A 25,956-nucleotide genomic window follows, 5' to 3' on the forward strand; every position below is an offset into this window, starting at 1 on the left:
TGGGGGAACGGTGATGAGACAGTGAGAGCGGATGCGTGATGGGGGTGTAGAACTTGTAGATATGCAGCTTCGGTGTTCTTCATTCCCTGTAACGCTTATTCGTTATATTGTATTCTTGTATTATTCTCCGCATTCAAGGAGTTTTCCTTAATATTTCAGCCGTTTTCATTATCGTTAGTCCTTGTATTATTATTATTATTATTATTATTATTATTATTATTATTATTATTATTATTATTATTCAAGTAGCTGTGATCACAAAAGGGAAACAACTCATATTACTTCTTCAATTAGTAGTGATCAGGAACTATCACTTTACTTATTCAAGGACTTGTGATCACAAAAGAGAAGACAACTCACGCTCTACTTATTCAAGTAGTTGTGATCACACAAAGGAAACAATCGACACTTTTAGTAATGATCGCATAAGAGAAAGGACTCATGCCTTACTTGTTCAAGTAGTAGTGTCCACACAAGGGAAACAACTCATGTTTTACTTATTCAAGTAATAGTGATTGTCTTATGGAAACAAATTATGCTTTACTTGCTCAATAAGTATTGATCACATGAGAGAAACAATTCATGCGTTACTTATTCAAGAAGTAGTGACCACATTATGCAAACAACTCAGGTTTTATTTGCTTGAGTAGTAGTGATCACACAAGGGAGACAAATCATGTTTTACTTGTTCGAGGAGTAGTGATCACAGTAAGGAAACAATTCATATTTTACTCATAAATTTGAAAAAAAAGGTTCCATGTAATATCTAGAAAATATATGATTTGAATAAAAAAAGAGATAAGAAAAGTTTATGAATCAGTCGTTTGCTGTGATACACTGCATGTGCTTCTCTGACAGATGTATGTTTGTTGGCGTGTGTGCGTCCGAGTCTGTATGCGCCGTTAGGTCCGTTTGCATACGGGAAACCGGTGTTGGGAGTGTTGAAGAGGGTGATGTGCTAAATTAAGCGTGTATCTTTCTGATTTTATGAGATATGCCCATTAGTTAAATATACATGAAACATTTTAGTGCCTTCGTACTCATTTAGTTTTGTGGCCTAATAAGTAGGTACTTTTGTGTTAATGTCTGCTGGGCTAACCAAGAGGTACCGTTACACTCATAAACAATAGATACATACCCTTGTACTATTTTCGCTCAATAAAAAGCACACATTTCATACTAACTGATAATAAATATTATTTCGCACTAATTTTGTTTAATTTAATAAGTTATTTTTCCAATACATTTCTTTGTTCCAAACCATGCTTATAGTCGCGTCTCAAGAGGGGAGTTGGGCATCAAGATATTTGTTCACATTATATTTAAATTTCTGCATGTTGGTACGGCCGGGGTAATCTTTTCATCGGAAGAAACTATTACAGTAGAAATCTTTGGGCATTTAGGTACTTCTACACTGAATGGGCGAGATGTTGCTACTGTTTACATAGGTCGGGTGTATTTTCGCTGAGCGGGTACAAGTACACTGAGTTTATCGGCGCACATTTTGCGGAAGTGCTTGTAAACGCAAGAAAAATAATGCATAATTTCGGCGAGGTGACAGGAGCTGGAACTAAACAGACAATGCCGGGCCTAGTAGATTAGACATTACTTTTGAAACCTGTCCGAAAGGGAGATAGTAGTGTTCAATGCACAAGCTCAGTTGTGCCATTAATATTGCTTGTATGGATTTGTAGAGATATAAGAGACAGGCAAGAAGCCTTTCTGTCTTGTTATCAGAAGCATACCTTCTTTGCAGTAGAACTTTCTGTTATTATTTGTTCAGCCAAAAACACTATGAAAAATGGCCGCGCCATTCTACCACTCCAGAAGGCATTTAACTCCCGACCCAATCCTCTACCTATTCAGCAGCCAAATCTGTCTTAAAATCGAGTACTGTTGCCACATTTGGGGAGAAGCTGGCCGGAGTGTCATATCCTGTCTCGACAGAGTTCAAAACTGGCTTCGAAACCGAGTAGGCGATGCCGCTTTTTCCTCTCTGCAACGCCTTTCCCACAGAAGAGACGTTGAGAGCCTACCTCTGCTCTACCGTTATCTTCACAGGAAGTGCTCGCTTGAGCTTAATCCAATAGTCCTCTCCACCAAACTTTCACAAAAACACTCGTAAAGCTACAACCACTTCCAACAAGTTCCCCTATTCTCTATCAATGCCTAAATCTAAACAGCCAATTCCATGAGCAAAGCTTTTATCCTAACACTGCCCGTCCGTGGAAATCTGTTCCACTGGTCTGCTTCTCAGATGACTTCACATAGTCGTCTTCAAGTCCAACGTGAACAATTCTTGCCATCATGTTTGCTCAAATAGTCTAATTCCAATTTCCAATTTCCACCAAAAATGATCACTGAGCTGTTGTCTTTCTGACCACCTTAGACTCATTAAGCCCTATTCTCAAATGGTCTATGGGCCTTGATAAGTGGTGACTCCCCTGTAAAAAGAGATTAATAAGTCCATATATTTGTAGTTAATGCTGTTGAACTAATAACTCGGTTCTTTTTGTACTATTTGAATATTACTAATAAACTCGCAGGGAGACCGGACGTTGCCCGGGATTGGATGATGTTCAACGAATGTTGCACGCTCCTATATTTATACTAACATCGAAATCAGGGTAATTGTCCATTTTTCAATCAAATCAATTGACTGTGTGCTCTAATTTAGGAACCATTGCGGTGCACCGGGAAGAAGCTTCACATACCTCCCCACAGTGAATTTGTCCACAATACATTGTAGTCTACATTGCACTGTAGAAAATCTGTTGTTGATTTTATAAAATTATATATATATATATATATATATATATATATATATATATATATATATATATATATATATATGTCTTGAATTAGAGTTAGCTAAGAAGCAAAATAATGTTTATTCATAATGATTATTTTGCTAAAGACATTTTTCTCCCTAAAGAGATGAGCCATGCATTGAAAATCTATGGATTAAGGAAAGAACTTTAACTTTAGTGTATTCGTTGCTTCAAATTATGAATATTTGTTTAAAAATTCAATATTTTTACGGCAAAAAATATAAATATAAATCATACAATTTCATATATATATATATGTTTGTGTGTGTGTGTGTGTGTATATATGCGTGTATGTATGTGTGTATATATATATATATATATATATATATATATATATATATATATATATATATATATATATATTAGTGGTGGGTCAATTAAGAATCAGAATCGGGAATCGAAAAAATCGGCAATTTTGGGGGTATCGGAATCGGAAAAATTTGCGCCTATTTTCCGATGCCAACAACGATTCTTTTAATTGGCTTTTTTTATTTGTTTTTCTTTAAAGAAAAATATTCTACCGCTGATTGCAATACTAAAATAGTGAATATTTGTTGATTTTAACTTATTAGTAACACTAAAATCGATACATCATCATTCACAAGTGTATCCTTATGTTTAAGAAAATATCTGCACGTTTAACGTGTGTTTTTACGGTAATCGTGAAAAATAACAATTTTATAATTAAACTAACATAGGTGCCCGGCGTTGCCCGGGTGTTTGCGGGTGTGTGTTGAGCAAAAAAAAAAAATGTGGTAGTAGGAAGGCAGGCTCGAATCTGTATCGCGAAGGAGGAAAAGAACGGGGAAAACGTGATGTATTTGTTGTTACTATCACCGCCATGCCGAAGTGACGTAGGTTTAGATTAAGGCGAAAAGAGAGGACGACTTTGGAAAATATAGGCGAAAAAAAGCAAACCCTCCCTGTATAAAAGTGCTCAGTTGAGGGTGAAGAAATTAATGGTTTGTGCCAATTTGTCGGCATTTGTCGTCTGAAGGGTCGAGCTTCAAAACGATACTTATCTTGTAAAAATCCGCCGCCGCTGTCAAAAGTCTTAGGCAGACATGCAAATATACATAGATTTATATATTTGTAGCTCAAATTTTCGACCCAAACCGATTAAAAAGCTTGCCTGTCCCTGAATACCATTTATGTAAAAATTCAAATGTTTAGACCAGAAATTGTCTTTCTTTAGTAATTTGGTAGAGACCGCAGAGGTCAATTCTTTTTTAAATTTTACCCCTATTATGACCCCTTTACATTTATTGTTTTGGGTTCAAATCAAGTTATTAAGTTAGATCCATGTATAAGGAACCTATATCTAAAATTCCAAGTGTTTATGCCCAAAATTGTCGGAGGAGTTTGGTAGAGTTCTCAAAGGTAAAATCGTTGAACTTTGACTCCTTAACAGCCAAATTTCTGGCCGAAAACGGATTACAAAGATTTTACCAAATCTCAGTAACCTGTATATAAAATTTCGAGTCTGTAGACTGGAAATTGACAGATTTATTGTGTAGGGAAACAGACAGACAAACAGACGGACAAACACGTTCACTTTTATATATATACTAGCATGGGTGCCCGGCGCTGCCCGGGTGTTTGGAGGTGTATGCTGAGAAAAAAAAAAAGAAAAAAAGACGATCAATTTTTTTAAAACTTTGACCACTATTATGACTCCTTAACATTTATTATTTTGGGTTCAAATCAAGTTATTAAGTTAGATCCATGTCCAAGGAACCTATATCTAAAATTTCAAGTGTTTATACCCAAAATTGTCGGAGGAGTTTGGTTCAGTTTTCAAAGGTCAAATCGTTGAACTTTGACCCCTTAGCAGCCAAATTTCTGGCCGAAAACCGATCACATAGATTTTCCCAAATCTCAGTACCATGTACTGAGATTTTCGAGTCTATAGACAAAAAATTGACAGAGTTATTGCGTAGGAAAATGTACACAGACAGGCACACAGACAGACACACAGACACGTTCATTTATATATATATATATATATATATATATATATATATATATATATATATATAGTATTTGTTTTTATTTTTATATTTTATAAAAATAAAACTCCTCTTGTCGTTGCTGAACAGTACACGTCTTCCTCATATGGCGGGTTCTCAACGACTGCTCGTAATAACAAAAGAAAAGAAAGGGAAAAAGAAAGAGTCACTCGCGTTACTTACCAACCTACACACTTCTGTTCATCGCCGTTAGGTAGGAGAGTAACTCGAGCTATTAAAATCAAACCCCGCCAGCGGATTTGGAGGAGACATCTGATTGACAGGGCCCGATTTCAATTGCGGGCGAATTGATTGCTCTATCTTCTTGCCTTCCTACGAAGGTAATATTATTAACAAGCATATTGTTGAAGTTTGTATCTTTTTACTGCATTTATCTTTTTACTAAGGTTTGTTAAAGTAATAGGTACTACAGTACTATATTTATTTTGATAATATGTCAATATGTAGGTAGCTCTGTAATACGTTTCGTCATACGAATATGCAGGCATCTTTGTATGTAATATTATGTGTTAACTTTCATCAGCCTCGTAACTCTCGCTTCCCTTATTTTGTCGTTTAATCCTCACATTCCATGAGCAATATTCCTGACGAAGTGGAAGGATTGTTGTTTTCTGGGTCAGAAGCTATCAATCTAATACTTATTAATAGCTAGATTTTGATCTTGGAGTTGTATTTTTCAGCTACTTACACAAAGTGGCTTCATGCATTGTCTGGAGTGATCTACGTAAAGTATTTGCTGAACTAGTATTAGGTAGATTTAGTAAGACTGTATTTGTGTTAGGCAAATTAGTAGGCATATTTTAGATTTATAAGTAAAGATATTTGTGATATACAGGATGTTCAAAAAGTCACCGAAGCGTTGAAAATCTTGGTCATTTTACCATTACATTTTTCTTCAGGCATTTCCTTTGGCGAAAACATAATCTCTAGCTATGGCAATGTCAAATGGCCACCACGTTCCACAGACTTGACTTTTTCTTGTGGGGATTTTTTTTTTTTTTTTTTTTTTTTTTACAAGGGTGTCACCACTTATCAAGGCCCAGAGGCCACTCGAGGATAAGGGTTAATAGGTATACATTAGTCATTGTGATTTTAGCATAGTAAACAGTGGGAATTTTGTAAACTTGGATTACTTAGGGGGACGGTTCAATTAGAACTTGTTCACATTGGACTTTTTCTTTTTTTTTTTTCATAGGTATCAACTCATTATCAAGGCCAAGAGGCCACTCAAGGATAAGGGTTAAAGAGTGTACAGTGGAAATTGAACGATATAATAATCATTAGTAATGAAAATTTGTAAAATTTGTTAAATTTGATACCTTAAAAAGAAAGAATCTGTGTTAACAAACCGCAAGAATTGAAGAAAAACGGCAGGAACGAAATAAGGGAGTTAAATCGCAATCCAGAGGTTCTGCAATCTGTCATGAATAATGTTTTGGAAAAAAGCACAAATATGCTGAAAATGGGCAAAATTTAAAAGACATTATTTTTCACAAGCTGTAACCGTGTCAGCATACCCGGAAACCTATAGAAGTTTACATGTGGAATGTGGACGCTGATTTTGCCGTAATGCAATAATGTACCGGCATGTCATTCTATGCAGAACTTCCTAAGCTCCTTGCACACTAAGTAATTTAGGTGACTGAAATAGGAATTTGAAGGTTAATGAGAAAAACTTAATTTCCCCAAGGGAAGGAAGCGTTTGTACATGGAGGTGGCGAGCTTACCAATTCATTTAAATTTTGAAGTTAAATAAATCCAATGTATAAATGCATTTAGAGATAAATGTTAGTTTTCTTGGTATAATTCAAAGATAATTAGTAATGCAAAGTCCGAAGATATTGAAGTAAATATTACAAAAAAGGAAACACCTTGCTTGTGCTAAAAATAGCATCGGTATTGACAATCAGTTTGCTTTTAGTTATATCGTAAGGATGTTTACAGTCGCAATGAAATCAGAAAAATGGGAACATGTAAGAGACGAAACGAAAACATAACGAAACGCAGTAAACCGGAAGTGAGGTCTGTGGAAATGCATTGTTTACATTTGTAAAGGTAGTATTTTTCGATCCGAATCGGTAAATATTTTTATGCACGCATCAATTGATTTGTTACTGATCGAGATTGATTTGTTCGTAATCGCTTTACGTGGAAATGTGATATGTTACATTTTGTAATGCGATAAACGGAAATATTTATTTAAATATGAAATCAGAAAAACGGAAACAGAAAACGAAACGAAATGAAAAGGAAATGAAACGAAACGAAATGAAAAGGAAATGATACATTATATGTTAATGGAAAAAAAGGAAAGAAAAGGAATCACCAAGAAAAGGAGAGAATCGTTTTATTTTCCTAGTGTAATAATGTGTTGAAATAAAGAGTAAATAAGCAATGTATAATTAGACGTGGTGCGTTTCCCGCAATAGGAAGCATCTCAGTGTTTGTATACAACTATAAGACCCGAAATCGGTGTGCGTTTGTATTAATCCCTCGTGAACGATGAAGCGGCGGTGTAAATGATGAGCAGGGAAAGAAGGAATTAAATGGAGAGAAAAGATTTTACAACTTCCATTGATTCTTATAGGGGTTGGCAGTGAACTCTCACCAAAAAAAAAATATAGGAATGTACGATTATCGAGCAAGTGTAGAAGTAATAGGCCTATAGCACACCTCAGATAATGTGCTGCAGTTTGTGCATATTACATTTGCAAGAAATGTCTTGAATTTTAATCCTATTAAGGTCAACATCAGAGGGGAAAATGACTTCACTTTATTTATATAGAGATAAATAAAGATTGTTTGAATTTTGCATTTTCATTTTAAATTTCCCAATTTTTTAGTCAGATTGTGCTAAAATTACAGAAAGATATAATCAAAAATAAGGAATCTATTTAAGTTAAAATATCTTCAGTAAATTTTGGACACCCTGTATTTAATTACACTGTATCTATGTATCCCATTTTGTCGAACTAATAGGTAGGCACCTTTTACTAGTTGGATTTTTACAAATGCAGCCGGTTTGCCTGATTAATACACAGGTACCTTTGTGCTAATTTGCTCAATTGATTGTAAACATACAATCGTTTCCAATGGATTCCCTGTCACGGCAATAAATAGCCCAGAATTAGTTGATATGTCGTTAGATAGAGAAACGAAATTTAACAGCTTAATGCATTTGCTTTGAAATAGGGGAATCGCGATGTTTCGTCGAATGAAGGCCGTTTCGAAATTTACAGAAGAGAAGAATTCAAAATTGAGATCCAACTCCATTTTGGAAATGTACCAGAAAAAAAATAAAATAATAAAATAAAGAATAGCGGAAGCGTGGCACGAAGCCAACGAAATGATGTCACTGCTTCGAGCGCAAAATGGCGAAGGAAGGAAAAACAAACAATTAGGCGCGAGAAAGGAATGTAGTGGGGAGAAGGAGATTTCGGAACATTGGTTTAGGGTAGAGGAATTCAAAATGCAAATATTATTTTAATGAATACTAGCCTATATATCTGTGTCTATGTGGGGTAAGGGTTCCGACTAACATTTTCAATGGTGCGTTCTTTAATTATCAGTTTAATGATAATCATTTGGTTATGAAATAAAAAGAAAAATTGCTACTTACGATGAAAAGATGTAAACCCCTGAGAATCCGAACCAATATCGGTTATATGAATTTAAACATACAGATACAAAACAGATTCCTATTCATTTGCTTCCCCACGAGACCAAAATGTGATACAAGGTCGTATTCAATGTGGAGGAACGCCAGCTCCCAAGAAAAGGGCACTCTGGAAGGAATTAAAAATTTAAAAATTGCCTCAGTATAGAAGGATTTCCTCGTCCATCGACTAAGGGCACAATTAAGTTAGTGTAGCATTAGACAAAAACACTACACTATGATCTTAACCAAAATGCCAAACTGTCGTTAAACGAAATAAAGACGAAACATTGATGAACACATAATACGATTTGTTCCTTTTTATTCTCTCTCTCTCTCTCTCTCTCTCTCTCTCTCTCTCTCTCTCTATATATATATATATATATATATATATATATAAGGAACTTTTCCTCTGTGTGTGAGTTCGTTCTCTACGGACTCGAAAATGGCTAAGCCGATTTTTATGAAATTTCACGCGAAAGTACTTTATGTGCCTGGCAGGGTTTTTAGATAGGATTTATATCGCAATGTCTTCGATAAGTGTCGATAACCGATAATCGAAATAATTTGATGAAAAAAGGAACAGCGATTTTGATGAAAGTTAACACCTTACAGGGGGGGGGGATTACAGCAAACAGGATGACTAATTTGGAGTTTTGCCTTACTTTTTTTATATTTAACTGGTTTTACAAACTCACTTTTTCCTAGTTCAACAATCTTTTCACTTTTTAAAAGACAAGAAACATAGCAATAGAATGGAAGATCGGACTAATCCGTTATAAACAATATGACGTATCACCACAAGAGAGAAAGAGGACGAAAGAGAGCAAAAGAAAAAGAAGAAGAAGAAGAAGAGAGAGAGAGAGAGAGAGAGAGAGAAAGAGGAAGAGAGAAAGAGAGTGGATGAGGGATACGGATACAACTAATTTTGAGTTTTGTTTTTTATTTAAAAAAAAACAACCTAACTAGTTTTCAAGCTCACGTTATTCAAACTGTCTTACCCGAGCTCAATAGGTAACTCAACGGGTCACATTTGTTCCCCGCGTAACGAGAAAATCGTTTGCAAAATACATTAGATTTATTATTTTTCATACGAGGAATTGGTAATAATACTAAAAAAACGCAGTTGTTGCATCTAATCTCTGTAAATGTGCATCAATGAGATAATAAAAAAGCAAAAAAAAAAAAAAAATATGGAAATACGCAGTGACCTATGGGAATTGGCAGTAACTGATAGAATCACATGAGGGCGCGTGAATTCCGCGATAAATAAATTATGATATTGATGAAGGACACTTTCCACTCGCTTCGTCTGGAAAGGGCGGCCACGGTATAAGATGCCTTGTGTAAAATAGAAGGTGACTTTCAAAGGCCGGCCCAAAATTTCATCTGAAAAGACGGATTAAAAAGAATGCAAAACTATGTGTTAGATTAACCCTAGATGAGGGCCAGTCAGTAGGGTAGGGTACTCGGGGGGAATTGTTTCGGCAATGTTATGAAGAGGGTGGGGTTAGCGGCTTCTCATTTACAGTAAGATTAGACACGAAATCAGTTTACCGTCGGCGGAAAATATATCTCCCTCTTTAGGTACAGAATTAGCTGAGACTCTCCAATGCAGGCATTCTCCAATATTAGCATTTTCCAATATTGGCACTTCCGTTATTGCCATTTTCCAATATTAGAATTTTTCAATATTAATATTCTCCAATATTGGCATTTTCCAATGTTGGAATTTTCCAATATTAGCATTTTCCAACATCGGCATTCTCCAATATTTACATTTTTCAATATTAGCATTTTACAATATTGGCATTCTCTAATATTGGTATTCTCCAATATTGTCATTCTTCAATATTGGTATTCTCTAATATTGGCATTGTCCAATATTGGTATTCTCTAATATTGGCATTGTCCAATATTGTCATTCTTCAATATTGGTATTCTCTAATATTGGCATTTTCCAATATTGGTATTCTCTAATATTGGCATTGTCCAATATTGTCATTCTTCAATATTGGTATTCTCTAATATTGGCATTTTCCAATATTGGTATTCTCTAATATTGGCATTGTCCAATATTGTCATTCTTCAATATTGGTATTCTCTAATATTGGCATTGTCCAATATTGTCATTCTTCAATATTGGTATTCTCTAATATTGGCATTTTCCAATATTGTCATTCTTCAATATTGGTATTCTCTAATATTGGCATTTTCCAATATTGGTATTCTCTAATATTGGCATTTTCCAATATTGGTATTCTCTAATATTGGCATTGTCCAATATTGTCATTCTTCAATATTGGTATTCTCTAATATTGGCATTTTCCAATATTGTCATTCTTCAATATTGGTATTCTCTAATATTGGCATTTTCCAATGTTGGTATTCTCTAATATTGGCATTTTCCAATATTGGTATTCTCTAATATTGGCATTGTCCAATATTGTCATTCTTCAATATTGGTATTCTCTAATATTGGCATTTTCCAATATTGTCATTCTTCAATATTGGTATTCTCTAATATTGGCATTTTCCAATATTGGTATTCTCTAATATTGGCATTGTCCAATATTGGTATTCTCTAATATTGGTATTCTCTAATATTGGCATTGTCCAATATTGGTATTCTCTAATATTGGTATTCTCCAATATTGTCATTCTTCAATATTGGCATTCTCTAATATTGGTATTCTCTAATATTGGTATTCTCCAATATTGTCATTCTTCAATATTGGTATTCTCTAATATTGGCATTGTCCAATATTGGTATTCTCTAATATTGGCATTGTCCAATATTGTCATTCTTCAATATTGGTATTCTCTAATATTGGCATTGTCCAATATTGGTATTCTCTAATATTGGTATTCTCCAATATTGTCATTCTTCAATATTGGTATTCTCTAATATTGGTATTCTCTAATATTGGTATTCTCCAATATTGTCATTCTTCAATATTGGTATTCTCTAATATTGGCATTGTCCAATATTGGTATTCTCTAATATTGGTATTGTCCAATATTGTCATTCTTCAATATTGGTATTCTCTAATATTGGTATTCTCTAATATTGGTATTCTCCAATATTGTCATTCTTCAATATTAGTATTCTCTAATATTGGCATTGTCCAATATTGGTATTCTCTAATATTGGCATTGTCCAATATTGTCATTCTTCAATATTGGTATTCTCTAATATTGGCATTGTCCAATATTGGTATTCTCTAATATTGGTATTCTCCAATATTGTCATTCTTCAATATTGGTATTCTCTAATATTGGTATTCTCTAATATTGGTATTCTCCAATATTGTCATTCTTCAATACTGGTATTCTCTAATATTGGCATTGTCCAATATTGGTATTCTCTAATATTGGTATTCTCCAATATTGTCATTCTTCAATATTGGCATTCTCTAATATTGGTATTCTCCAATATTGTCATTCTTCAATATTGGTATTCTCTAATATTGGCATTGTCCAATATTGGTATTCTCTAATATTGGCATTGTCCAATATTGTCATTCTTCAATATTGGTATTCTCTAATATTGGCATTTTCCAATATTGGTATTCTCTAATATTGGCATTGTCCAATATTGTCATTCTTCAATATTGGTATTCTCTAATATTGGCATTGTCCAATATTGGTATTCTCTAATATTGGCATTGTCCAATATTGTCATTCTTCAATATTGGTATTCTCTAATATTGGCATTTTCCAATATTGGTATTCTCTAATATTGGCATTGTCCAATATTGTCATTCTTCAATATTGGCATTCTCCAATATTGGCATTTTTCAATATTGGCATTTTTCAATATTGGCATTCTCCAATATTGGCATTTTCCAATAATGGTACTTTTCAATACTAGCGGTCTCCAATAAGGAAACCTGTACACCCCAATAAATTAACAACACTAGAGGGAATGATTTCTAGGACAAAACAAAAAGATATCGCATTAGAAAAAAAGTCCAACCTCTAACGGACTAATCCCTGTTTTAGCTTGGACCAAAGTGTAGTACCTTTTTTGATACTACACTTCGTTTTTTTAAGAGAAATCTCTCTAAGATTGAGGCAAGCATTAAATTTCTCCGAATTCGAAGTGCCCTTTTCTCAAGATCTGGACTTTCCCCACATTAAAAATGACCTAATGATTGACCCTGTCATCGTGGGAAGGCAAGTAAATAAGAGCACCAGAATTAGAATGTGCAAAAGTTTTTCCTCGATTTACATGAAGAACCTCTTTAGTTTTATTTGTTACGATTTTATTTAAAATGTCACCGGATATAAATATAGAGTCGCGTTTAATAGTAACAACACAGAAGGGATTTTGTGGAGAATTTTTGGAAGAAATGTTGAACAGGATTTTATATTAATTTTGAAATCATATTGTGCAAGGTTTCTATTTGTTGAGGAGAATACAACAGCTATCTCCAGAGAGGCTTAGCAAAAAAAAAAAAAAAAAAAAAAAAAAAAAAAAAATATATATATATATATATATATATATATATATATATATATATATATAAATATATATATATATATAAATATATATATATATATAAATATATATATATATATAAATATATATATATATATATATAAATATATATATATATATAAATATATATATATATATATATATATATATATATATATATATATATATATATATATATATATATATATATAAACAACAAAAACGTTTATCTGACCTAAACTTAAATTTCACCAGGCTTCCTCTCACGTTCTAAGATTTTTTAGATAAGGATTGGTTATTCGAATTATTTGGATTTTTCAGACTACTGTTCTCATCTTGAGTGTCATTTTCACAACGTTTCGATTATTGCAATCTCGGAGCTTCTTCAGGTGTATCTTGTCGAACTCAGAAATGTTTTTGTGTCGAGCTCGAGAATTTCGAACGGAATCCTTTATTTACTTCACGGGGGTAGCATGCTTTCGTTCTGTCAACCATGCATGGTTAGAAGTCCTAAGTAATGCGCATTTGTATTTTTCGGTCACCCACACTGAGAATTGAACCTTCAACCTTTAGGAAATTTATCACTTTTACAATTGATTTTACTAAGTAGCTTAACCACTACGCCACGGATGACAGAACAAGAACATGCTACACCCGTGAAGTAAATAAAGATTTATGTTTGAAATACCGTTCCAATTCTCAAGTTGGACAGAAACATTTCCAAGTTCGACAAGATGCACCCGAAGGATGTCGGAGGTTTCACCAACCGAAACGTTGTGAAAATAACACTCAAGATGAGAGCAGTAGTTCGAAGAATCTAAATAATACGAAGCTTCCTCTCGTTCAACTCCAACCCTCACTCTTATTCCTCCTCCACCTCCTCATAAACGATGACTATGTTCACCTCCCCTTCCGTATTTTCTGGAATCTTTTCACCTCTTATTGATCGCTATTCGGCTACACAGAGTTTGAATACTCAAGACATCAACCACAGCTAACAATTCATGGGGGTTTCGCAAAAGTCGATCCCGGGTTAACGCTTCCATTCAAAGAAGTAGTTATTTTTTTAACAAAGAAAATACGAGGTGCCTTACATAAGCTTCCAGACTTTTTTCGTATGGACACTTTCATTGATAGTACACGCAAGACACCCTAGTATCCTTCGAAGTAATCTCCTCCGGTTGCAATGCACTTGTACTGTTCAAACAACTTCTAGAAGGCCCAATGGAAGTCCTCTTTTGTGAGCGTGTCTATGACTCTCGGCACAGCCTCTTTCATTTCCCAAATTGTCTCATAACGGCAATCTCTAAAGATTTCCTTGAGCTTAAGGAATAACCAAAAAATCACAGGGAGCAAAGTCTTAAAGTATTTGCAACAAAATGTTTCGGAAGCCACCTTAAGATGCAAATATTTTATTTAAAAAAATCATTCAAGCTTTTAAAAAAGCTTGGCGTTAATGATCTTTAGTAGAATATTTGCATCTTACATTAGGTTTTCCACAGTTTGTTCAAAATGTTAAATTTTATTAAAGATGCTTCTAAAAGCTTTTTTGTGAATCCTCATTAGGACGAGACAGATTTTAAAATTGAGATAGTAGAAGTTAGAACCACAAACTGGTTTCAAAATAGTTTAAGAATCAAATATTTTAAGACTTTGCTCCCTGTGATTGCATAATTTAAGATGCAAATATTTAAGCTTGGAGAAACTGTCTAGATGTCTATCTTGGTCAAATAGTCTCTGCAAAAATGGGCCATCCTTGGGACAAACTTCGCGCAAATATTCCGCATCTTCAGTTCTTTACGAATAATTGTGCGCACAGTTCCCACACTGACATCAAACTGTGCACTTATTGTCTCTATAGACACGCAACGGTTCCTATCCATGAAATTCTTCATTTGACCAATCAATTCTGGCGTTCTGACTTTCTTACTCCTCTCACACTGCTCATTCTCCCTCACAAACTCCCTACCTTCCTTGAATCTCTTATGACACACACACATACAAATAAAAAATAAATAAAACGATGCTCGACTAATGCACGATGGTCCAAAAGTAGTCTAAAGGTTCTGTACGTTCCTGTGACATTTTTCTAAGTTTAAAACAGAATTTTATTGCATATCATTGTCCTAAAGTGTCCTCGCGTACAGACTGCATCTTTGAAATTCACCAGCGGTGACAATCAGGCTTTAGTATGGTGTATTCCAATTCCTGTTGTAACTGTTCATTTGAATCTGAAATCATAAAAATTGGTCAGTCATCTTATGAGATGCAGAGAAATAATCTTCTGAAGTAGCAAGAATCTATGAGAATTTTAAATGCTTGTACAAAAAAAGTCTGGAAACTTATCAAAGGCACCTCGTATCTCTTGGGTGGTGGAACTCTGGCTAAATACATTTTTAATTATGTCACTGTAACATCGTATGCACCTGTAAAACATGCTTTGTGGCGCATGTTTAAACATTAGTTTCATATAAAATAAAATACGAATCAAGTACGCTTGAAAGCCAAGTCATAACGCCATATTAGGAGAATAAACAAATATTTTACTTGTTTGAAATGTATAATTTAAATATATTTCAGAGCTACACTCCATCATCAGTATGTTGTTTTTTTTTTCTTTTCTTCTTTCTTGCCATCTTGTAAATTTGGAGAAAGAAAAATCTATTTGTAAAGAGCCGCGCGTTGTATCTCAGCGGCTGTATTTAGAAATATTGGAACAGTGCGTAGGCAACGCGAGAATAACGTCAAGGGTGTTAGTTCCATATAGAAACGTTGATTTAATTTGAATAAAATAAAATACGCATCTCCAACTTTACAACATAGCAAGAAAGAAGAAAAGAAAAAAAAGAAGAAAGAAAACAACATACTGAAGATGGAGTTTCCGAAATATATTTATGTTATAAATTTCAAACAAGTTAGATATTTGTTTATTTTCCTAATATTACGTTGTGATTTGGCTTTTATGCGCACTTGATGCATATTTTATTTTATTCAAATTATATCAAGTTTTTAATATCGGACTCACACCGTTGACATTAGTTTCATATGTTTATCATTATTTTCTATTGCGTAACAAACATATTTTCCAATTCGTTTTTTTTTTATCGTCAAAATTGTTTCGCCATGATTATAACATAATTTTCTTTTTCTTGTCTTTTGCAGGGATTGAGATGCCGAACAATAACAGGTAAGTGACGTCATGTTATTGTCTTTTCTAATATACAGGGTGTTTCAAAAGTCTTGGGAACATTACAAATGCGTATATCTCATCATTTTTTTTTTACCGGAATGACATGAAACCTGACAGTTGCAAAATATTCCAGTTCTGATAACTTTAACCTTTCCAACGGTACCAATTTCATTTTTCAACTCCTAATAGTTTTTGAGTTATTAAAATCGTTATGTTCCCAAGACTTTTGAAACACCCTGTATATTGTTCAAACAGGATGAGACAGATTTAGCATTTTTGAATACACAGACAAACTGTTTTGAAACCAGGTTAAGATGCAGATATTGTCTTAAAATCGTTCATTTATTTTTAACTTGACATTTTCGTATTAATTTCGGATAGTAAAAAATCCATCACCAGAGAAGAAAAGTGTGTAGCTCGTGTTGTTATATCAAGGCTTTGTACAGAAAATGTTGCATGCTGTAGTATGGATAAAATCTCTTTACTTTGAACATTCCTTGGTTCTTAGAAGAATTTTAACATGTTTTTTTTCTTTTTTTTTTACATGAAGGTCACCACTTATCAAGGCCCAGAAGCCACTCGGGATAAGGGTTATTTTGTATACAGTAAGCAATGGGATAATGTCGCAGTATTCATTAGTATTAGAGTTTTGATAAAGTGTCATTACTTAGGGGAGCGGTTCATCAGGAATTTGTTTATGTTGGACTTGAAGACATCCATGTTGAAGTCAGGAGGGAAACAGGCAAGCGGTAGGGAGTTTCACAGGCGTGCAGTTCTAAGAAAGAAGCTTCGTTCATGGAATCTACGTTTTGATTTAGGCACAGATAAAGAGTGGGGAAAATGTTTGACAGTGGTTTCAGCTAGACGGGTGTTTATCGTGAAAGATTGGCGAGGGGGGACCAGAGATTAGAGCTCAGACGAGCACCTTCCATGGTAATAACGATAAAACAAAGATAGGCTCGAAACGTCTCTTCTGTGGGAGAGAGGTTGCAGAGAAGAGAAAAGGGCACCCCCCACTAAGCCACGAAGTCTATTTTGTACTCTGTCAAGGCAGGATAGGTGTTTTTAGCAGCTTCTGCCTAGATGTGGCAGCAGTATTCCATCCTTGGACGTACTTGGCTTTATTATATCGTAAAAAGATTTTCTTAAAGATGTCTCTAAGCGCCTTTTTGCAAATATTTATTAAGCTACAGCGACCACGTATTGCTCATTGGGTAAAAACAATTCGAGCTGTCCGGCAATTGACAATGTTTACATTGAGATTTCGCTTACATTCAACAGGTGCTGGATGATAGTAGGTAGGATAGGTAATGAGAATTATCTGAAAATACTCTTAGAAGCATATTTAATAAAATGAAAAATTTTGATTAAACAAACAAAATGTTTCGGAAGCCACTTTAAGATGCAAATATTTTATTTAAAAAAATCATGTAACCTTTTAAAAAAACTTGATGTTAATGATCTTTAATAAAATATTTGCATTTTAAAGTGGGTTTTCCACAGTTTGTTCAAAATGTTGAATTTTATTAAAGATGCTTCTAAAAGCTTTTTGTGAATCCCTATTAGGATGAGACAGATTTTAATATTGAGATAGTAGAAGTTAGAATCACAAATTGGGTTCCAAATAGTTTAAAATGCAAATATTTTATTAAAACCGCTCAAGTTTTTTAACGTGACATTTTTGGTATTAATTTCGGATAGTGTAATATCCATCATCAGAGAAGAAAATAATTTTTCTTCGGAAATGAAAAGTCCGTAGCTCATGCTGTTATATCGAATACTGCTCTGATGTTGCTGTATGGTGTGGTGTGAATAAAAACTCTTTTAAAAAGCTTTTTTTTTTTTTAAACACGTGTTCATTGTAATGTAATGAAGATTGTTTGAAAATATCTTAGAAGCATATTTAATAAAATTAAAACTTTTGAATAATCAAATAAAATGTTTTGGAAGCCAGTTTAAGATGCAAACATTTTATTTATTATTAAAAAATTACGCAGCCATTAAAAAACAAAAAACAAACAAACTTGACGTTAAAAAATCGAATGATTTTTAATAAAATTTTTGCATCTTAAAGTGGTTTATCCGCAATTTGTTTGTTCAAAATTTTCAATTTCATTACAGATGTTTCTGAAAGCTTTTTCGCCCAATTCTCATTAGGATGAGACAGTTTCTAATAATAAGATATTAAAACAGGTGCGTGATTTCTAATATCTCGTTTTGTTGATTGCGGGTGGGATAAAAATTTACCGAATTTCGTATCGGTCTGACATTTAAGACAGTAACCAAGCGAGACATGATTTAGAAATCAGAATTGAAAAAGAGAGCTTAACTCATTAACGCCCATGCGCTCTTCTTATAACTTACTAATTCTAATCTATGATTAACACTGTTTGTTCTCTATGTAAATGAGCTTTCATAAATTAAAATTTATGCTGATTATACTACCTTCTATTCTGGCATTGCTTCTAACCCATTTTCCTCTAATTTTTTTCTTCTTCTTACTATTATTACTTTGTTATTATTAATATTATTGTTTTTCTTCTATACTTCCTATTAACATACAACACAAGTATTTTGCAATAGTTAACGAAAAATGTGATGAGTACTTGAAATATGGGGAGAATTGTAATACTCAGATACCTGGACCATCACTAGGTATTAACTGTGAATTGTACTTGGCCCCCCCTGGCCAAGATCAAAGTGTAGTATCTGTCCTTCAGATGCCACGCTTCAATTTCTTGTTCTCTGTCAGTGGAGGAAGAAATCCTTCACGACTGGGACAATTTTTTTATTTTTGTTCCTTTTGTCACCGTTAAAAAACGACCCTGGTGTCTAACTGTCCCGTGGGGAAGTATTGTAAATAGGAACAGCTGCTGATTGCTTATGCCGAAACCCCGAGTGAGTAACAGTAATAATATGTCTATAATGATTGGTACTTAAATAGGAGCAGTAGTAGTCTTGTGTTTTCCAACTATTCTTCTTCTTCTTCTTCTTCTTCTTCTTGTTCTTCTTTTCATTCTTCTTCTTTTTTTTCTTTTTCTATTCATTCTTTTTTTCTTCTTTTTTTTCTTCCCCTTCTTTTTCGTCTTTTTCTTTTTCTTCTTCTTTTTTTTCTTCTCCTTCTTTTTCGTCTTTTTCTTTTTCTTCTTTTTTTTTCTTCTTCTTCTTCTTCAGTTAATTATTATTTTTCTTCTTCTTTTTCTTCTTTTTCTTCTTCTTCTTCTTCTTCTTCTTCTTCTTCTTCTTCTTCTTCTTTCTTCTTCTTTTTTCTTCTTCTTCTTCTTCTTCTTCTTCTTCTTCTTCTTTCTTCTTCTTCTTTTCTTCTTCTTCTTCTTCTTCTTCTTCTTCTTCTTCTTTTTCTTCTTTTTCTTATTCTTCATTTTATTTTCTCCCATATTTCTTATCTGCATACAATGAAAGCAACATAACACCCTTTACTCTTTTCAACTCCCCCCCTTCTTTCATTCGTATCCCTTGACTATGGCCGTTATTTACTTTTAATACTCACACGTGTTACTTGTTTTCATCATTCCTCGATGTAATATCCCCCCACGCGGCCACAACAAACACGACGCTAGCTGAACAACAGGAAGGATTTAGTCCGCCCATCATCATTGGACCTGCACAAAAAACATTATCTAAAACGAGTCCCGCAATACCAATTCTGATTCTGATAAAACTAGGCAGTCTGTACAATACAAAAACGGAATCTTGCTTTCCAAAACTTTTCTTCTGCGTCAAAGCATCCGTAATAGAAGTTCTGTCGGTCAGGATGTGCCTTCTTCATCCATACTTGGCCTTTTGGCCGAAATCAAAATGTAGTATCTGTTCCGGCAGATACTGCAAGCTATGACTAGCTATGACTAGCAAAGACCAGATGTGGGGGCAACCCCACATGCCTGACCATTAACCAGCTCCCATTTCCCACCTCTCGGGAGCTGGTCCCCTTTTTCCCTTCCCCCTCTCTTCACTCCTCACATTAAAAATCGGCCTTGTGCCTACTTTGCTCGGTGGGGGAGCAAATAAATACCATCTGTTCTTCAGATGCGGCACTTCCATTTCTTGTTCTCTTTCAGTGGAGGAGAAATCCTTCACGACTGAGAAACTTTTTATTTTTGTACCTTTTCTCCACACTAAAAAAAACGACCCTGGTGTCTAACTCTGTCCCGTGGGAAGGCATTGTAAATAGCTACTCAGTGCCTCCTTAAAATAGCATACTCTTCGCTAAGTACAAATAGGAGTTTTGGAGTGGACTATGCATATCTGTACGAGACTTTGTCCGACTTTCAGTCGATCTGTCAGCTCAAGCTGAGATTTTAGTGATATCAATGCACACTAAAGAAGAACATAGGTGAGTTGTGAGGCCGCATACCTTCGCCTGACAACGTCAGGATAGGCCGAAGTCTTACTCAAAAGTATACCAGAAACGATGAAAATTAAAAATAAAAATTGCTCAGGCTTATGTTTTGCATGCTAGAATGTGGTGGAACGATAAAACTGTCGCCCTAGAAAAGACGTGATGATTCCATTTCCGATTAATGAAAACCGGTTTTCTTTGTTTGGCTAGTTGTGTACTAATCCCAAGATTGATAGGAGCGTTCTATCATGTCTGAAAGTGACACAATGTTTGACGAGCGAGATCGTATACGCGCCGCTGTACAACTCATGCACTCTACTAACCAAAAGTAACACAACCGGACCATTGCCATCACTCTCAAAATGCATCACCGGATTGCTGCGAATAACAAGGACGTGCCTAAGGTGACGAAAGCAAAGTTTCTGGCTACTGTTATGGCCTTTAGTGTAGTTTCAAGTGAAGGCTACACCACGCCACCTTCGAAGTCAGCTTGAAAATCAACATCGTAGTGTACCTGGATGTGCTAAATACTATGGTGATCCCCTGGTGCAATCAGGTGATTGCTGGCAGACGCTTAGTGTGGCAATAGGACTCGGCACCGGCCTACAAGTCCAAAGAGATCCAGGCTTGGTTTTAGAAAGAGTGCTACGACTTGGTACCTGTCTCTCACTCCCCCCTCCTTATCCTCCTCTTCCTCCTCCTCTAACCTGAACCTGCTGGACTACTTCGTTTGGTCAAACGTCGGGAACATCACCAAGACGACCTCGCATAATGCCAAAGCTAGCTTGATCGCCGTCATCCGACTAGTATTCGCCAAACTCTTGCTGGCGCGCGTGGAAAAGGCATGCTTTCATTTCCGATCGAGGCTGAAGGTGGTAACATTGAATAGATATCAGCTCTACTACATAATTAGTTTACCTGAATTGATTTTTTAAATAAAAGTTTTAAAACAAAACTGTAGCATTGTTTTCTTTAGGGCGACAAGTTTATCGTTCCACCTGTTATTACTGTTTATATATAAAAAAAAAAAAAAAAATCAGATCTATCCATAAAGTCTGTAAAAAAAAAAATAGTTTAAATTCTCGCAAAATTTCGATCATTACCTAAATTTTCAAGGTCAATGGCAATGGTAAAGTTAATATCAAGGTCAAGATTTAGTTAAGGCATCCCACCTTTTTTTGCAGCAGACTTAGCAGTGTCTTTAATGTATTCGTTCCAATCAATGTTTCCTGTGAATGTTAAATGGAGGAGCTTGAATGTTGGGCTCTCGGGTAAGCTACTATTAAACATGGTAATGGGTGGTTGAAAAGTTGTAAAAATCCACTTTTGAGTGAAAAATAACTGATATAAAACACCATGAACTTAACGAACATAATAATAATAATAATAATAATAATAATAATAATAATAATAATAATAAAGATTAATGAGGATGGAGAAAGCACTAACCAGACCTCCACTGGATGTGCGCAAGGAAGACTGGGATCTTGTGGAGGCTTATTGCAATCAAAATTCCAATGAAAACCAACGGTTGCTGCCAATGAGGAATCAATGATAAGCGGCTGTTGCCGTAACACAGATTCATCTGCAAAGATTATCGAAGAGGATAGAGACTATTGAAGATTTGGGGAGACTTGTTGTCACTCAAACTCCAGGGAACATCAAAAGTTTTCCTGAAAGAGAAATCTTTGATGATGGTCTGTGTGACTACTTCTAGTGAGTAAGATAACACCAATAATTATAGGGGTACTAGGAACAATTATTGAAGTAAGAATGGCTGATATTTGAACAAGACGGAAAGCAGATAAGAAAGAACGAACTGTAGTGATGAAAACAGTTGAAATCTTAAGGAAAATCCTCGAATGAGGAAACCAACTTACATAAACTGCGAACACGAACTACATTAATAAAAATAATTAAAAAAAAAAAAGAAAAACGACCATATGAGACCATGAGAACCGAAACCGCAAACATGTTAATTGCATTCCCTCCCCTAAAAGTGGTGGTATCGGTCTCGACTGGCATCGCACCAAACTATCATGAAGGGTCAAAAAGAATGGTAAGACAGAGGAGGGAGAGCACTAATTAAACTTCACTGAAAGAGTACGGAGAACACTGGGACCTTAAAGAGTTGGGTTTTTTTTTGCCACTCAAACCCCAGGGAATACCGATAGCCGTTACTAGCGGAAATTCAATGATAAGCGGCCGTTGTGATAATGTTTAACGGAAGAGAATTGTTACTCAAAACCGGGTAACACCACTAGTTATTGACATTGAGCAATCGTTGATGATGGCTTATATAAAACCCGGCAGAAGTCTGGGCAGCAAGTGTCAAGCAAAGACCATATGTGGGGCCAACCCCACATATAAGACTTTGGTCAATGTAGGGGAAACCTTTCATACCAAATGTCACTATCCAGCTCCCCTACTCCCCGAGGAGCTGGTCCCCATTTCCCCTTCAATCTCCACATTAAAAGACGGCCTCGTGTCTAATTTGCTCAGTGGGGAAGCAAATAAATACATGCAATAATCAGTACTTCAATAGTAACATAAGTAGTACCATATCTTCTTCTTCTTCTTCTTCTTCTTCTTCTTCTTCTTCTTCTTCTCTTCTACTACTACTACTACTACTACTACTGCTGCTGCTACTACTACTACTACTCCTACTTCGTAGTCTTCTTCTTAGTCTTCATTTTATTTTTGTGCTATACTTCCTATCTGTATACAATAAAAGCAATAAAAACACCCTTTACTCTTCTCAACTCCTTCCCTCTCTTTCGCTGCGGCCATTATTTACTTTTAATACACACACCTGTTACTCGTTTTCACCGTTCCTCGATGTAATATTCCCCCACGCGGCCACAACAAACACGACGCTAGCTGTACAGCGGAGAGGAATTGGTCCGCCCATCATCGGATCTGCACAAAACATTATCTAAAACAAGTTCCTTAATAGAAACTTAGAATCTGATAAAACTAGGCAGTCTGTACAATGCCAAAATGTATTTTTTTCCCCCCAAATTTTACTTCTGCTTCAAAAAGGCTATGTCCATCGGGATCGTCTTCTCACCCTAGTGTTTAAAAAGCATAACATGCAGTCGCAGCCGAGATTGAACTCACTACACGAGTTTGTAGTGAAATTCAAATCTTGTCTGTAGGTGAATGCTTGATGCTTTGCTAGGACTATCAAGAGTACTTTTTATTGTTACGCCATCACTAGATGGGTTACCAACCACGGCTTAAGAGAGGCACGTCTACCCTCGAGAGAAGGATAAACCGCTCCAGTTTCCCAACCTGGTATTTAACCTCGCGGTACATACAACGCCTCGATTTCCCAAATGGTCACCCATCTGGTATTAACCAGACTCAACTTCGGTGAGCTGGCGAGGATCGGTGTGTCAATGTGATTGTGCCCTTCTGTTCAAAATAACATCTTTGCTTAGTTTTACAAATAGATTTTTTTAGATGAGATCAGACATGTCTGTCCATCTTTGAGATGATTCGTCAGGTCAAGTTGAGATTGTAATGATATCGACACACATTAAGCAAGAATTGTGAGATTGCATGCCTCCGACTGACAACGTAAGGATGAGCCAAAGTCTTAGCCGAGCCTTACTCAAACGCGTTCCTGAAGTTATGCTATAGAAATGTTGATAGCTAAAAAAAAAAAAAAAAATTACAGACTGAAATGATAAACGTGTCACCCTAAAGAAAACACAGCTTTGTTTTAAAATTTAAAGTTTACACCGTATAGAGTCTAACATCGCAAGTGCACCTGAGAAGTTTTATTGCCACACAAGGAGAAAGGCCAGGCCTATAAAATCAATAGTAGATTTTTTAATATAACAAGCGTGTTCGAAATGAATGTTTCTGCTTAAAGAACAATTGAAACATGATGCTTGATTTTTGCAAATTAAACTGAAATCCAAAGAAACTATACATAAAAGTAATTTCATAAAATCAGCAGTAGGTTCTCAACAGTGTAATGTAGACTACAAGGTATTTTGAACCAAGTCACTGCTGGGAGGCATGTGAAGCTTTCCCCGATCCATCGTAATGGGTCCCTAACTAGAGCAGACAATTAAGCAGATTGATTGAAAAATGAGAGATTTCACCGATTTCGATGACAATGAAAATATGTAAGTGTGAAACATTCGTTGATTATCATTCAATCTCGAGCAACGTCGGGTACCCCTGCTTATATATATATATATATATATATATATATAATAAATTCCACAATTCGTCGCAGCTCACAAGAGCAATGACAGTCAACGAACCGGAAGTCGAGGACTCGAGTTTCGCCCTCGTTTGGGCTCATCAGTTAGACACATCCGAACTCAGGATTCGAAACCCGAGCCTCTTGCATGCGAGGCAAGCACTCTACCAACTGAGCAAACGCCCCGCACACAATAATTTCTATTAACCAACACAGATCAAGCAAACCGCGCCGAAATCCGACTATGAAATGAATCTACTTCGTCTTGAAGCTGCAACGTTGTTTGGCTGTGGAATTTATTATACACTCTCTCACATTCTGAAAATCATATATATATATATATATATATATATATATATATATATATATATATATATATATATATATATATGTGTGTGTGTGTGTGTGTGTGTGTGTCAAACGAAAGTTAATATCAGTACACTCGCATGCTCATATATATATATATATATATATATATATATATATATATATATATATATATATATATATATACGAGTGCACTGGATATTAACTTTCGTTTCATTTTCATTCTGGAGTATACCTTATTACCGATGGATTATCTTTTAAGAATCTGAGTTGGTTTACATTTTAACTTTCTTATTTTTCTCTTTCCGTTTACTCTTCTCTTATTTCTTCTGTACTAAAATCATCCCGATTTTATAATTTAAATGTATTTATCATGACTTGATTGTAAATATTTATGATTTTTAAAAAATTTTAAAACTTTTTAAATTAAATTTTTTTTTTTAGTTTTTGAAATTTCTTTATATTCTTATAAATCAATACTTTTTTCTTTTTCATTATTTCAATTTCCAATATTATATTATTTTTTGCATATTTTTAAAAGCTTTAATTGTTCTTTTATGTGCCTTATCTGTTTTATCACCATCAAGTCAACCCCCACCATAATAATTTTTGTCTCAATTTTAATCTGAAAAATTCGTTGGATTAATAATCTGAATGTTTTTGTCTTTTTACATTTGCATAATCGCGGCCTTTTCTCCTCTTCTGACGAGAAGCATTTAGCTTCGAAATGCCATGAAGTGATTTTTCTCCTATTCTTCTTTCTATACCCATGTCTGTAACTTTACTTTTTATCTTCTTAACTTACTCTCTCTTTCTCTCTCTCTCTCTCTCTCTCTCTCTCTCACACACACACACACACACTCT

General features: G+C 34.9%; 1 protein-coding gene across 4 annotated transcripts in view; it reads left to right on the top strand.

Moving 5' to 3' along the window:
• Window positions 1–25,956, top strand: part of LOC145261151 (uncharacterized) — a 1,211,790-nt gene that overhangs the window by 116,501 nt on the left and 1,069,333 nt on the right. For all 4 annotated transcript variants that reach the window (XM_080119457.1, XM_080119452.1, XM_080119454.1 and 1 more), the window contains exon 2: window positions 16,162–16,186. In XM_080119457.1, the coding sequence (XP_079975583.1) occupies window positions 16,162–16,186 (25 nt within the window). The remainder of the gene's footprint in view (window positions 1–16,161; window positions 16,187–25,956) is intronic.

This window comes from Euprymna scolopes, chromosome 37 (assembly GCF_053919585.1).
Source record: "Euprymna scolopes isolate OS-2025 chromosome 37, ASM5391958v1, whole genome shotgun sequence".
NCBI classification, from domain to species: domain Eukaryota; kingdom Metazoa; phylum Mollusca; class Cephalopoda; order Sepiida; family Sepiolidae; genus Euprymna; species Euprymna scolopes.